At 51.6% G+C, this 16,141-nt stretch overlaps 1 protein-coding gene across 1 annotated transcript; it reads right to left on the bottom strand.

Moving 5' to 3' along the window:
• Positions 1-759: 759 nt before the first annotated feature.
• LOC119093384 (uncharacterized) lies at positions 760-14,278 on the bottom strand. Its single transcript, XM_037216340.1, has 5 exons — positions 14,045-14,278; positions 6,076-6,218; positions 1,970-2,257; positions 1,382-1,485; positions 760-1,051 (listed from the first exon to the last, which is right to left on the bottom strand). Exons 1-5 carry the CDS (start codon positions 14,103-14,105, stop codon positions 760-762), a joined length of 888 nt encoding a protein of 295 aa, XP_037072235.1. The 5' UTR covers positions 14,106-14,278.
• Positions 14,279-16,141: the final 1,863 nt, after the last annotated feature.

The following is a 16,141-nucleotide window of genomic DNA, read 5'->3' as shown; positions in this document are numbered from 1 at the left end:
GTCTGTTGAGACGGTCCTGCGAATATAGAGATACATTCATCCTGGCAATGTACCTGAAGGCTTCCATAGCCTTTCGTCCGTACGTGCCGAGCCGCGCCACTGTGCATGAAACAGTTTGCTCTACACGATTGACTTCCTTCGATAAACAATGAACGAGACCTGTTTTCGTTGATCGTGGGTTGGGTCAACCTTGCCGGCTCACCCACGAACCGATTCCAGAAAGTGACACTTCTGGACAGCATCCGAGGTATTTGCGCTGTTTGCTTACCGGAAATAACGTATTCTACTACAATTGTCGAAAGAATAAAACCTTCCGTGCAATTCCGTGAAGTTCACGTGTTAAGGTGCGCAGTAAAGTATATTGAAAAGTTCAGTTCCACGTGAAGAATTCCGCGACTGAAGTATCTTTTCCTCCGTGAAGCAGAAGCCACGCCACTCCGTAGGGCGACAAGATGGCTGCACAGTGAGGCTCGCGCCTGATAGGCCATTCCCATTGGATGCCTTCGCTTCCTTCGTCGGGAGACGTAGGGTATGAATGTTGCTCCTGACGCTTGCTGTGGAATGTTGCTTCGATATACATGAATGCGGTCACACTGCCAACTGAGGCGATTCGCGTAAAAGCTGTTGGAGCGGAATACTCCAGAGGGAGCGGATCATAAGCATGAGCGACGAAACCTATTACCCTTCCTAGTCCAATCCCTCCGGCGCGGCACGGTGCTGCACCTCGGCCCAACTCTTCGCCGGCGGAGCTCTGAGGCGTCACCACAGTTCTGGAGACCGGCTGACGCGGAGCCGGCCACTGCGACGGCGCGCCGGTGCGCTCGGGGGCGTGTAGAACATTTGCTCGTCGCAGTCTGCTGGCGGCGGCGAGTGGGCCGCCGTCGCCACGCCGGTCCCGGACGAGGACAAGCGGGCCTGGCGGGCGGCGGCTCGCGCGGCGCGACCCTGCGCCATCGCCGCTGTCGCAGTGTCAGGCTCGTCGCTGTCCTCCGGCCGTGATGTAGCGGCGCCGACGGCCGCCCGGACACCCCGGCCGCGGCCGCGCGGCAACCTGTGGGAAACCAAAGAATCCATATCTCCGGGGTCGGTGCTCCCCCGGTGCAAAGTCAGCACGGCTCGACAACGGGTAAAAAACCGTGGCCCGCTGCGTGGCGTCCCGGGGCGACAGTCAGTTCGCACGGCGAAACACCATCACGCCAAGAGTGATAACCTATCTTCAATGAGTTCACCAACGTGCAAACGGGACGCCATAAGACTAGCACACCAGTGAAACCCACGGTCAAGTGAACAAGCGGCGACCCATTTGATACCACAGCCTAAGTGTTTTGTCACACTCCGATCCCCGTTCCCCTGTGGACGTCTGCTGCGGACGTGTACCCACTTGGTGTGTTTCTTCTGCGCCCGCTGGTCCAGCACGGCCCGCATGGACGGTGTCAAGTTGTCGTAGCCGACACCGTTAGCGCTGCGCGACTTGACCGCGGCACTCTGGGTCGAGGGTCACACGTGTCAGACGGTCGCCGATCACAGAGCCCCGCCAGAAGCCAGCACAGCCGGCGCACATGACATACAGCGGTGAACATGTACGGCAGCCGCGCACGTCGGACAAACGGTGCAGCGTGACGGCTGCGCTGTGATTCGCACAGTATGAATGCCAGCGTGTGAGTTGGGCACACGGACCGCCGGGCAGTTGTCGGCAGCAATGGGGGTGAGGCGCAGCGGATGGGCGACACCAACTAGCCCAAAAGAAGGAGGACGCGGCACTGTCATGACGTGCCCCGGCCGGCAGGCCAGTCACCAGCGGCGACTGGCCTGCTGACCCCACAGCCCGGTCACGGTGTCAAAGGTCCCATTAGGTCTCCGCCGCTCTGTTGCTCACCGAGCGGGTGGCGCGGGCCCTCGTCCCGACGCTCTCACCCTCGCTGTCCTCACTGTCGACGGACGGCCGGTTCCGGCAGGACCTGTGACTCACTGCTTGTCTGCGCTTGGTAACAGCGGACGGCAGCCTTCGGCCTCCCTTGCCGGCCGCCGCCCGCGCCCGAACGTCCGTCGCGTAGTTATCGACGGAAGCGGCCGGCTGTTGTTCATCCTCACTGCTCTGACCGGAGGTGACGTCGACGGGCCGGCCGCGAGCCCGCTGCTTGGGAGCTGCTCGCCGGCGACTGTGAGGCAGCGGAGACGAATCCTGCACCGGCTGGAGGGGGGAGCGGTTACGGCGGTTGGCCGACCGGGCTCTCCCCCGCGCAGGCGCGCCCGACTCCTGCAACAGACCATCACCAGTTGGCCCGGTCACAGGCCACACGACACGGCCCACTGCCGGCATGGCTCCCGCCGGCCCGATTAACAACCAAGCTGTGGCGGTCATGGGCGTACTTCGTACCTCCCTTCCCCCCGCCAGCCACTCGAACACGGAAAAATTGTCGTTGTAGTTTTCAATGAAAAACGCCCCGTGTTCGCGAAATCATCCCTTTTGTACCTTGTTAACAATGTCACGACGTTAGGCGTACCTAAGGGCTTGTCGTATGGCTGCGTCCCGAATCGATAGATGGTTTACAGCATATCTGTTCACTCGAAACTCAAACTAGGTCACCAGGCAATGCCAATGCAATGAGTGTTTAGGGACAATTTTCTTAAAAATGACGAACAGGTTTGCGCATTTATCGATCCGTAACGTATGTGAAGTTCACCAGATTGGTTAAGGGCAACTAAATCGAACATGGCTACTCAAAGGGTAAAGGCTTCACGAAAATCGTAAGGTGTTCAGTGCAGCTGCGATGAACATTGCGCATACGTAAGGGCGGTGCTAATGGTCTTATTGCCCGTTAAATAACAGGAAGAGCGTTCTTGAAATTTCGGCTACAAGCCTTGCAGAAACAGGTGAAGGTTTCTTGAAAATCAACCGGACAATTGTGGAGCATGCGACAGTCAGCACGCCTGACGACGTAAGGTCATTTTCTGGCCCTAGACCTATGTCAAACTCGCCAAATCCAAGCCGAGCTAAGAACTCGTTCGCGCTGAATGAGCGAAGGTTTCATGAAAATCCACCGATTGAGTAGTTTCGGAGCATAGGACCGTCAGCAGGATTGACAATAATGCTTATGTCATTTGGTGACCCGTGACCTACATTGGGATCACCAATCCGGAAAAAATGAGTAGCTGGACCCTGCTGAAGCGAATGGCGAGTTTCGTAACCACCGACAGGGTAGTTTCAGACCATGAGACTAGCAAGTCTAAAAACATCCTATGAGTCCTATAATGACCCGTCACCTACGAACAAGGTCACACGATTGTATAAGGATCAGTAAATCGACCACTCTGAATCGAATGATAACTGTCGTTTAAATCGGGTTCACAGCTTGGGAGCAACGACCGATCGCAGCATGTGCTTTTCCATCGCGTTTCAGGAACTTTACGCACACACCTTGCACCTTTTGTAAGGTTGCGGATGATTAAATTGTCCTTTAACGCCTGGTTCTTCGGCGACATGAGTTCAAAGTTCTTACCCTGGGCTAATAAGTGTCATATAACTGGTTTAACGACTTTACAGTGCCGAGCAATGACCACGTTACCTGCATCTAATATTTTCGGCTGCGCTCATTCTCAAGATTGAGAAGGGTTCAGAAGGGTTAAGTGAAATGCTACACTTGAAAAGAATCAGATATGTAAGAGAAACAGAGCGCAGCATTTGTGGCCCGTTTAATGAACATCTTGGAGACGCACATTTAAGCAGAACATAATCATTATTTTAAAAAAACATATGGTAGATCGACATGCAACAATGGAGCATATCGCAATAGATGCTGGTTTTATAACTTGATTTGAACTTTGTCATAACAATTTTGGCAACACTTAAAGACAATACGCTCACCTCAAGACCTCAGCACCGGCAGGCTATAAGGCAACTCCGACCTACGCTTAACGCACAAACTTCATCATGAGACCCGACTTCAGCAATTTGGGGGAGGGGTTATGCACGCTGCTGGGGTTCAGGTGACACCCGTGGTGCCTGATGATCACGGTGAGCAATTTTCTAATTCGATACTCGATGTGGGTTATTGTACGCTTCCGGCTTAGTCGTGTATTTATGCAGCCTTTAACGTAGAACCGTTTATTAAGTGTTGGGGCTTGAATAAGTTATCATTTCTGACGTATTTTAAAGGTACTGTCTAAACAGCCTTGGGACATTTTCTGGATTAACGTGTCTCATTAAAAGCGTAATATTTCGCTCAACCTTTCTGGGCTCTATCATTCTTAGGCCCAGGTCCCTGTCCTCCCCGCAGAGGCCGCAGGGCCCTTGTCCCACTGACGTGAACACCTGCCCTATCAGACGGCTCGTCCGCATCTCGTGGCAGTTCCCAAGTCAATGTCACGGACAAACGGTGTCGCCCAGGGACCACGTGACGTGGCCGTCAAATCGCCGGAGAACCGTACCTGATATACAGGGCCTTGCCTCTTCAAATTGAGGGCAATTCGAAATACTGAGCACCGTCAACAGAATCGTTGTTTAGTACTATAACGCCGCTTGACTAGTACCTCCTGGTGCATTGAAGGTCATTAACTCAGCATCGGAACTTTGGACTCACAATGTTTTTTCCAAGGTCATGACGCTGAAAAAGGAGAAAACCAGCGCGGCACGCCGAGCTGGTTTTTTTTTTTTGCTTTTGGTTGTTTTTAGTTCTTGTGAGTGTATCTCCTATAGGTTTGGAGCATGACATTGTTATGGGTTCCGACTGTGATCTGGCCACATAAAATACTTAATTGGCATATCTAGTAGCTAAACCATTCTAGTAATCTCACGTTGAAAACGCACACACATAACTCACTATGTTGGATCGATTGGCGTATAGTTCATGACCACCGGTGCTGTGGTTGAGCATGGGCACGTCAGCAATTGTGGTCCGCAACATAGACGCTTCCAGGATACCAAAGCGTAAGCGGGTGCCGTAAGTTAGCTCGACGTCAAAGAATGGAAGTCTCATCGCATCCTCGTTGAAAGGATTGTCATATGTTAGTAACTAAAATCGATATATTGTCAAAAGTACATGGATTCTGTCGAAACCTACACTGGTTGTTTGAAAAACATCCACAATATTCAATGCATCGTATCAGACAAACGTTCGTCGTTCTATCAAATGGCTTGTGCACGACTCATGTCAACGAAATTGGGCGAGGGTGAAGTTGGTCGTAGCGATACTTCTCTTGTCCCTCGGGCTATGCCTGCCTCCCATCATGACTCAATACCGCCTCCCAACATCAGTCAAGACTGCCTCCCAACATGACTCAATACTGTCTCTCACCACGACTCAAGACTTCCTCTTATTATAATTCAAGACCGCCTCGCAACATGACTCCAGACCGCCTCCCACCATGACTCAAGACTGCCTCCCACTGTAGCTCAAAACCACCTCCCACCATGACTCAAGACTGTCTTCCACCATGACAAGAGGTGAAGTAGAGCATCTAGGGATTCCTTTTCCAGTCACCTAGCTCTGCTGAAAACAAACCGAAGCTGCCAGAGCAGAGCGTTAACGCTACTGTACATGAAATAGCCTACCTGGGCAAATACCACCATCGGAACGTGGGCCGCTTTTAATGCTTAAAAAGTGAGTGCATAAAGCTATTGCTCAACGCTACAGTACAGACCACGAGACGTCGTCATCAGGACAAAAACGTATGGTATGTTCAATGCACCACACAATACCATTACGGGATGCCATATTCATATGACATCTAAAAACTGTTTTTCTTTATTCATACACTACAAATACTTAGTCCTGAAATTTCAATTACTATGCTGGAGTAGACGGCGTCAGTGCCAGTTTTCTTGTAGGGAAAACAGAAGACCCAATTTGGACAGGGTCCATATCCGGACGTGCGATCGGGGGGCACCCGCCACCAGTAGCCTGCGACCTCGGCCTCCCCGCCCCGTGCTCCACAGCAGTACCCGTCCAGCCACGCGCCGGCGCGCGCCGCGATGCGCCAGAGCGCCGCCCCCGCCGAGTGCTCCACAGCAGTACCCGTCCAGCCACGCGCCGGCGCGCGCCGCGATGCGCCAGAGCGCCGGCCCCCGCCGCTCACCTCCCCCGGAGAGAAGCGAAGCCGGGCTGGCGGGGAGCCGAGAGCGTGCAGTCCGCTCCGCAGCGCGGCCCGTAGGCCGTCGTAGTCGGGCGTGGCATCAAACGGCATCGCTGCAACCAGCTCCAGGTATCGCTGGATCGCCTCTGTTGGAAGCGGCAGATGCCGGAGATCAATACTTACACGGCATACCGCCAGATGCAGTACAGCACCCAGCAAAGCATACCGCCAGATGCAGTACAGCACCCAGCAAAGCATACCGCCAGATGCGGTACAGCACCCAGCACAGCATACCATCGCACACCATAGACATGCGGCAATACGATCGGACGCCAGATGGATGCGGCCAATGGCATGACATTGCCTTTTAGCTTTCCACGCCATTTTTTGCACACCTATTCACTTAGAACAATTGGCTCCAGCACACTCAGCAAACCCACGCCAAGACAAATCGTCAAAGATTTAGACCTGCCAGGCATCTAAGCAATTTGTTTTTTCTACATATTTCATAAAAAGAGGTGCCCCGAACCAATGAAGCATTTAATTCCCATGGATCCACATCACAACGGCCTCAGAAAGTAATAAATAGTAAAAATGAAACCCCACTGGTCAGGAAATTTTTTTAGGATCTTGGTAATCGGTACTGCAAAATTATTCTGGCGGCCCCGTGCGGTATTATACGGCCAAACTCAGCGTATAAAAAGCATTGTTTGAGCGACCGTCCGTCTATCTATCGTATGGTGTATAATACAACGCCGGATTTCCTAAACACTGGGCCTACCGAGCGCAAGCTGTAGTTACCAACTTTTCTTGGAAACCGACGATTCACGGACGACTGTCGTCGTTGCATGTAACTTAAATGTGTGTTTTACATTGGCTACAGAGATCACGAAGCGCCCCATACAGCTTGCGCAAAACGACGGACTTTTTGCCAGAGTTTTGCCGAAATTGGGCCCAGAGCGGTGCAGTCCATAAGTGTTTTTAACATAATTGTGTTCGTTCAAGTTTGATTGTTTTGTATTGTTCACGACTTTGTCATTCGTGGTCAGCGTTTTTGACGCGACTACAACAACAAAGCACCAAAGCAAAGGAAAGCACATGGTCACTGTATGTACTTTCCTGACTTGTTTCCACATGACTCCTGTTCCCCAAAGTCAAGGAGTCTCAGGAGAGTGCAAGGGAATCCATTTGCCCTACGAAGAAGAGACAAATGAAGCAAAGAACCATAGCATAGAGGCAGGCATGAAACGAAGCACATATCATCATTTAAAAAAGAAACAAACATTAAGTATAGACTCCTACAGCCAACAAAGTACGTATCGCCTCTGACGCTAAGGGTGTCCAATCCGGGGATAATTGGAATCCCTTACAATATGTCTTCTTCAGTATCGCCGGGGAGAGAATACACCCGGCATGACCTCACACTCCATTAAACATCTTGTTCGTTATTGGTGTCCTCGGTTGCGCCGACCGCAGCAGTCATTTCACGTCCATAGCGAGGGCTTTACCCAACTAATAAACTGTGTAAATAGCCCCGCAGTTGATGGTGTTAACGAAACAGACACCTGTTAGGATTTCGCGAAGCGCGAGTTGTCTCCTAGTTTGTAACAGAGCGTCAGGATGAGTCATGCTCTCCAAAGTGACGTCGGCGTTCCTCCACGAGATGCGGACGCGATATAATCACATGGCGAACGGTGAGATCAATACCACATCGATGACAGACAGGCTTATCGGCTCACTCCAACAGATAGCCGTGGGTCGCATACGTGTGGCATACGCGGTCAGCAGAGGACCACCCCTTCCCGCTTCACTTTGCGACAAGGTAAGTACTGACCCAGCTGGGGTTTTATTGCTCGGAGCTTATCAACATCTGTACCGTCCTAACAACGCTGCAACTTGTTGTGCACCAAAGGATTTTATTGCAGGGTTGAAGTCTAGCAGGGGTGGAGAACACACACATGGAGCCAGCGCTGCTCGCCCGGCGGCCGCGTCAGCTAACTCGTTACCCGCGATCCCAACGTGACTGGGATGCTCAACAGGACGCGAAAAAACTGCGTCCATGCCGGATGCGATAGGAAATGTCGCACCTCAAGCGCATAACCCATACAGACCATTTTCCTCGCCGCTGACAGGGGCGACTCGTGTGATTCTGCCATGAGGTTTACGATGAGTGATATGCGGAACGCCCCTGTGATAGCACGCGGAGTGGTGTGGTGGACGGTGTCAAGGATGCGTTTGGCAGATTCACACGCGCTGCGATCAATAAAACGGGCGTAGTCCAGCTTAGAGCGTATAATTGTGCGGTACAATAGCAAAACCGTGCTTTGATCTCCTCCATTACATACGCGCGCAACACATTTCAGTATGTTCAAAGAATTCAAACAGCGTTTCCGTAGCGTCTTAAGATGAACGTTATACGTTAGCTGGCAGGATGGTTCCTAGCCACAGACTTAATTGGCATGCGTTGGCTATACAGAAGAATACCGGCCACCGCATCGCCAACTACGATAACAATGCAACTACAGTCTTGTAATTTGAAAGCGTGAACCAGCTTATGGTATCCCAGCTCTCAACACGGTCCACAGCCAACTGGAGATGCCGATCCATCGATGGCATCTCCAGCACTCTTGGCATCTCCAGCTGGCATCCAGATGGGATCTCCAGCATCGATGGATCCACCGATCCATCGATGGATCCAGCGCTCTTGCTGCGCTTGTCCAAATGGTAAAATCATTAACAAAAAAGCTGCCATCCGCAGACTACGGCAACCCAGCCCCGATGTTGTTAATCATAACGGCGAACATTGGTACGCTCAGGACACCACCTTGGGGCACACCGTTAACTTGATGGTACGTCTCAGAAAGCACATCCCAACACGGGCGCGGAAACAACAGTCGACTTAAAACTTTTGAAGAGAAGTGCCCAGACAGCCCCCTATACTATACCTATATAGCTTTAAAAGAATGGCATGACATCATGTGACGACAAAGACGCCCTCTTTGTCAAAAAGCCATCTTTCTATCTTCCCTATCAGCTTAGAAAACGATGATGTGAGAGAAACGGATCTATATGTAAAGGATCCCACCCACTCTTAACCGGTTTTCAAAGGGGACGACATAAGCTGATGATGATGATGATTTGGGCCTTGGGGCGCACCGACTACGTTGGTCATATGGCGCCCATAACCTACTTTTTATCTAACAGTTGCCTGAAAAAGCGGGGAGATGAGTTTTGGTTCGATATATGACATGAAAGTGTACGTCTTCAAGATAACTAAAAATGCGACCGTCATGCACTGAGCTGGAATCGTCTCCCAACATACCACAGAGCGTTGGACGCAAGAATCCAGATCCAAAATGGCGCATACGTTCCAAGGCGAGGTGGGCACAATCTATCAAGACATGTCGTACGGTGTAACGATCCCCGCAGCGAGGACACCGCGGTTGGTCTTCCCCACATAACAGGTATCGGTGAGTTGCGTATGCGTGGCCTATTCTCAGCCGGCAAAGCGTCACTTCCTCCCGCCTCATCCTACGAGAGCTGGACGCCCATGGTCCCAACCGGGGCTTTATCTCTCTCAGTTTATTGGCACCATGCACATCCCAATTCGTTTGCCACTGCTTCAACATAAAGGCAGATACTACTGCATACAGGTCGTTAGCGGGGACTGTCATAGTAAGGATTTCAGATGCGTGTGTGGCACGCCTTGCTGCGGCATCAGCTACTTCATTATCCGATATGCCAACGTGGCTCGGTATCCAGCAGAATACCACCTGCTTCCCGGATCGCGACAGTGTGGTAAGAAGAGTTAAAATGTTCTGAACGATGAAATGTGATGAATCTAAATCTTGCAGTGTCATCAGGCTACTAAGAGAGTCCGATAAAACTAAATGTTGGTCGTCACTGTCAACTTCAATGAAATGGAGTGCTTTAAGAATGGCTATTAGCTCGGATGTGAAGACCGATGCGTGACCATGCAAAGCAAAAGACCGTGTAACAGGACCTTGGACAAAAGCACATCCAACACCGGCATCCGCTTTCGAACCGTCCATGAAGGTCTTCTTGTGATCCGGGTACGACACGATCAGCTCCAAAGATCTCAGCCGAAACTCATCCGGAGACACCCGCCCCTTCGCGAAATGGGAAAGTGAGACATCCACCGCTGGTGGATAGAGCCTCCAAGGAGGGGTCTCAGGAATTTCCCAACGGATCACATGCCGTGTGCGAATATCACATTCTTGTAAAAGTACGAACATCCTCACACAGAAAGGTGCGATCCGATGTACTGTCCCAGTCAGAAACATGCGTATTGTGCGGCGGGAGAAGACCCACTTGTATATTGGGTGATCGGGAAACTGTGCCAACTTACAGGCGTATCTCATGCCTAATATTTTTGTCCTAGTGGACAAAGGGGGCTCGTGGGCCTCAACAAGGAGGCTCGCTGTCGGAGAGGTCCTGAATGCGCCTGTTGCGATACGTAAGGCAGTATGATGTATGGTATCCAATGAGCGCCTTGCTGACTCACAAGCGCCGTCATAAACAAAGGAAGCATAGTCGAGCTTCGATCTGATGAGAGCGATAGAAGAGCAAGAGCGTTTTCCTGTCCGCACCTATGACGCGTGAGCAATGCACTTGAAGCTGCTCGCCAAGAAACTATAAATTCACCTCTGGCCCAAAGCGAATTAAAAACCACTGGTCGAACGCGAAGCACGCGAGACGGCAGATGTTTGAGCATATCGCTGTGCACAGTAACAGGACCTTCTCACATGCTGCGAAATCTGGCCGTTGCCGATTCCAACTCGACCAGGGTGAATGAGTCATTATATGAACGTCATTCACTCGGAAAAGTCTACTGCAAATTGCTCACATCGCGTTCTACGCCGCACACATCGTGGATTTGTGTCACCACCTACACTGCAGTGGGCAATCTCGTTCGCAACATCCAACGGGCGCGTCACAGCCTGAACGTTCAAGCATAGCACCGGAAGAGGCATAGGTAAAAACTTCCTCAGAACACGCTTGATCCTATCCCAAATCTGCGATGTTGGTTTAGCATAAAACGGTTAAGTGTGGTTTAACGTGTAAACGGTTTTAGCGTGCTCACGTAAGCGCCCCAGGAAGCACGCTGTGCTTCCCTTACCGTGCCATGAGCAAAAGCTGTCGCCTCCTTAAAGGCTTTTAGGTTGGCCACGTTACTCATAGCGCCAAAAGCTCGAAACGCACGTTACCGCGCCCGCACGGCGCTCCGACACTCCTCCGTCCAGCACAGAACTGGGGTGTCATGGGGCGCCAGGATACATGGGGCGCATGGGATACAGTTGCTGGCACATTCTTAGTCTACGAGTACAATGCTCACTAAAGGTGACACCCTCTCGGTCAGGTAAAAACGATGTTTCAAGCCGAGTCACACGCTCGCACCAGTCCGCCTCCAGTGTTGCGGCCTAGCACTCAATATTCCCTTCTGTTAAACCGGATCCACGCAAAGAAGTGGTCACTTCCCAATGGGTCACCTCCGACACTCCACTCGAGGTGCTGAACGAGCTGGGAATTGGAGATTCACTGCGTCTAGATTAAAAGTGAAGTACCACGGATGAAGTTCTTCCACATTCCCCCGCGGATTTCGTGACGTCACACCCCCGTGCAGTGTGATGAGCATTAGAACCTTTAGAATCAGAGCATTAAAACCATCACCTAGACGAAGAAATGGTAGAGTGAGTTCAGACAGCAAATTTTGGATGCGCACCGATGGCGAGGCGATACCTGGTGGAAGGTAAAGCGAACAAACAGTGATGTGATGGTGACTAAGATGGCGCCGCGTGGTCGCAGCGTGATGCGAGAGCCGCAAGTTAACCCTCCTCGCTGGCACGCTATGGTGAACTGCAAGCAGTGCACCGCCATGTGCAATATTCTACGTCAACGCGTCATTGCAAAAACCGCATATCCTTTTAAAGAGCAGAAATACTCAGGCGCTAGCCTTGTCTCTTGTAGCGCTACGACTGCAAGAAAAGCACTGCTGACAACAGCCCGGAGATCTAGGACATTCGCCCTTATTCCCCTTCAATTCCACAGTAAAACGCCTGTAAAAGGGTGTACTAAAAAGGTAAGATAGGGCGTGAAAACCTAAACCAGGTCCGGCTCAACACGCGCCCGGTGGCCGGTTGGATACCCTTCGCTCGAGTGGGAGTAGGGGGGTTGATTTGCCCCCCCCCCCCCCCAGCTGAGATTTCAGGAACTAAGAAAGCTAGAGACACCAAATTTATCGAGTGTGTTAACCTGTACCTGAACTTACTTAGGTCAATGTTTAAAGTTCCTAGGTCGTGAACTTCGGGGCAAATAAGGTCAAACAAAGTCAATCTCCAGGTTGGTCTGCAAAGTGCACCCCAGAACCTAGATACCTGTTCTGGGAAAAACGTTACATGATCATTTAAGGTCAGTGACCTTGTCTAACCTTTCAAAGGTCATGTTGATCAAAAGCATACAAAACTGCTTTGAGCTTTCTTTCAATAGGCGGTACAGATTACACTCGGCAGCACGCTCCTAAAAACAAAATGTTGGCCCGAGTCGTTTTATGTCAGTGACCTATTCTGACCTTTGAGAAGTGCATGAAAGATGTATAATGCGATTCTTGTCATCAATAAATTCGAATTGAGCACCAGAAACTACCCTGTGCAACAAGCCCTAGAGTAGCAAAGCAGGTTGGCTTTAACCTTGATCTGACCTTTAAAACTGACCTAAGGTCAATGGAATTCATTCATTCAATTGCGGCGTAGCCTAAAAAGTATCTCAGAGATGAATGGTCTCGTCCAACATTCCGTTGTTGCATCAGATTGAGCGATTCCCTGGAAACTGACTTCGCAGAATCCATGGTCTGACTTTGGCCTGCCGTACGTCAGTGGCCTCACAAGGTACATTTCAATGTGACAAAAATAAGTTTAATACAGAACGATCCGCTATTCAATTTTCTAAAACTGCCCAAAATTTGGCGCGGCTGCACCGCGGCGTTCGGAAACCATTCTGGAAAAACCTTCGGGGGGTCACTTTGACCCTCTCGACCCGGGCGCGTGTTAATAGAACTCTGCTGCGCCAGTTGCAAGACCAGACGTCTCAGACCGCAAGCCACGGCTGAACTCCGTAGGACCGTGCCCCACCTGGCACGAGTTCTGGGGTCTCCTCCGTGGCATGGAGACGGTGGACTGGCTGGGGCACGCTTTACAACAGCACACCCAGTCCGAGTTGGCGGTGGGGGAGGGCCATCGGTGCGCCTTTACCAGGGGTCAAGGGACCGGTGGGGGCTCCCACCGGCCTTGTTGACGATGGAGTGCTGTTTCGGAGAAAGAACTCTTTGTCTGCCCCGGACACACAATTCGCCACCTTAGCACGTACCAGCTCGGCCAAGCGCGCACGCTTGACATCGCGGGGCGGCTCTCCGCTCCATGACGCTCTATCGTGGCGCCCTACTAAACATTAAAAGAGAGCCAAACCGTCTATACTGATGGCGGTGTTTGACGTTTACAGCTGTCGCTGAAACCGCAGCCGAAGAAGTGCGTTCAGTCATTCGGTAGACAACAAGCACAACCGCAGACGTCACTAGAGCATGTGTGTAGCGGCCCTGGCCAAGATTGGCTCCACCTCAACCCAGACGCGTCCGAGCAGGACGGGAGTTCGTTCCAGCGCAGCAATGTCGGCTACGGCCTGGGCATCAGGGCTCTCATCTGCACCCGTGGCGAGTCCGAGCGGTTACCACCTGCGCACCAGGGCTCTCACCTGGACCCGGGACGGGTCCGAGTGGTTGCCGCATGCGCATAAGGGCTCTCACCTGCACCCAGGATGGATCCGAGCGGGAAGCAGGTGCACACCAGGGCTCTCACCTGCGCCCGGGACGAGTCCGAGCGGGAAGCAGGTGCGCATCAGGGCTCTCACCTGCGCCCGGGACGAGTCCGAGCGGGAAGCAGGTGCGCATCACGGCTCTCACCTGCGCCCGGGACGAGTCCGAGCGGGAAGCAGGTGCGCATCAGGGTGCTCACGTCGGCCATCGCCTCGCACTTGCTTCGGGCTACGGCGTTGGCGTGCCGCAGGTGGTCCTGCCAGGGCAGCCGGCCGCACGCCCACTGCAGCAGGTTGTACCCGAGGATCTCGAGATCACCGCGTCGGGAGTGGGCGCCGATGTGCGCGTCACGACTGGTGAACTCGATCGTGCCGTTGTGCGCCTTGCGCGCGTCCGCACGTTCGGCTTGTGGCGGCCGTCGTTGGCGTAGCGGCTGGCCATCCCGAAGTCGACCAGATACACCTGGCGAGCCGTCCGTCCGGTCACCTCCAGCGACGCGCACGCCGCCACACCGAGCCACGCTCATAGGCTGCGTTGCACGAACCTAGTTGACAGGCGCCTGATGCTGCATGCTTACGTTAACAGCCAGTCCATTGTGCTTATCGGCATATTATGCAGACTAAACACAGCCGAGCACAGGGGCAATATTCTGCGACCTACGTCATACGGCCAGGGCGCTTGGTGTATTGCTTTCCTGTAGTGTGTGCAAGCGCTGCAGCGCGTTTAGGTAAACAGACAAGAGTGTTTGTTTGGAAAACAAATAACTGAAATTGAGGAAAAGAAGAAGACTAGAAAAATTACCTGGTGTTGGTCCCCTTCATCCATTCCGAGCAGGAGGTTCTGCGCCTTGACGTCACCATGAATGTACTCCTGACTATGCACATATTCTAACACGTCAATCTGAAAGGACAAAAAGCCACACGATTAGTGAAGCGGGGTTTCAACCCAATTCCCTCGGGGAGAAAAAGGCGGCAGATCCTACCCTGATCGTGATCCCGCAAAGTGAGTTTTGCTCACTGCTCCTAAGCAGTTCAACGCGGCGCAACGGAAATTTGTGCTTTCCGTAGAATTCATACACACGGGTTAAACTCTTATCTGAAAAGCCGGTCGCGAAGAGGCGGTTTTGAGTCACTATTTGGAATCCATCTGCTGTACGCGTATGGAAACGAGCGGGAGGTCGTGTGTCTTATTTCAATGCTTCTAGGATAAACTTAAGATAACAAATCACTCATCATTTGCACTGCATTCTGCCCAATGCAAGCACAAGTGTGCGGTACTTTTCGGCACTGCGGGACGCTTTGCTTTTCGGTAGTGATCGGTGTTACCGCGGAAGGCAAATATGTCGATAGAGCCGTTGACACGCCCTTACGTCATGCGCATGCGCCACAAATACGGCTATTAGCTTTATCAGGGGTTAATGTAGCCCATCTTCAATATTATAGATCCGTCTTTATGAATGCAGCCAGTAATTTCGTAATTGCCAGCTCGTTGCATTATGAAACGGTACGCATTGTATGTCATATAGCCGCCATTCTGAATGCAACCAATAATTTTGTAAATGCGAATTCGTTGCATTATAAAACGGCACGCATCGTTTGGGCTATGCAGTGACCAATACGCATCCTTAAAGCGTTGACATGAGTCTGCTATTGCTTGGAGCGCTGCATTTAAGCAATCCAACAAATACGGCGTTGGTGCGCCAATGGTGCATACAACATGTTGAAATGAAAATAGTATCCAAAGCACTCTCCCGCCAAATGGCGGCTTGCAAAATAGGTGATGAGAATTGCTTCACCATATTGTTATCTGGGGTCCTCTATAGCTTGAAGAAAAAAACTGTGAAATTAGTTTGTAAGATGCTACACCGACCTTGATATTACACACCGACCGACCGACCGACCTTGATACTGATCTCCACAAAACTACCATATAATTATTTAATCCTGGTTGGATGAAAGGTCTGCACATTCAAGACTAAACCACATTGGCCATATGAAAATTGGTTACTACGCATGGCTGCAGTGCAATTTCAAAAATATCCAAAATTTCAGATACTTCAGCCCTCCTGATCTTTATATACAACATTTTCGTCGTTTAAGGGCCTAGAGATAAAGAGCATGCTTAGATAAATAGAATGGCGTTTATACAATCAAAAGTGGACGAACGATTCCCGATATCTTTGGATGGGAGGGGGGGGGGAGGGAGGAAGGCAGCGTCTGCCCTCGCCGCTAGTTACGGTAAGTC

This window comes from Pollicipes pollicipes, unplaced genomic scaffold (assembly GCF_011947565.3).
Source record: "Pollicipes pollicipes isolate AB1234 unplaced genomic scaffold, Ppol_2.1 Scaffold_4002;HRSCAF=4701_pilon_pilon_pilon, whole genome shotgun sequence".
In the NCBI taxonomy this organism is placed as follows: domain Eukaryota; kingdom Metazoa; phylum Arthropoda; class Thecostraca; order Pollicipedomorpha; family Pollicipedidae; genus Pollicipes; species Pollicipes pollicipes.
This window is presented reverse-complemented; position numbering and strand designations above follow the sequence as displayed.

Coding starts and splice junctions, on each gene's coding strand:
- LOC119093384 (XM_037216340.1), bottom strand. CDS start 14,105: ATGGCCGACGTGAGCACCCTGATGCGCACCTGCTTCCCGCTCGGACTC. Junction 6,219..14,044: donor CGGACTCGTCCCGGGCGCAG/GTGAGAGCCGTG, acceptor CGCTTCCAACAG/AGGCGATCCAGCGATACCTG. Junction 2,258..6,075: donor TTCGCTTCTCTCCGGGGGAG/GTGAGCGGCGGG, acceptor GGTCTGTTGCAG/GAGTCGGGCGCGCCTGCGCG.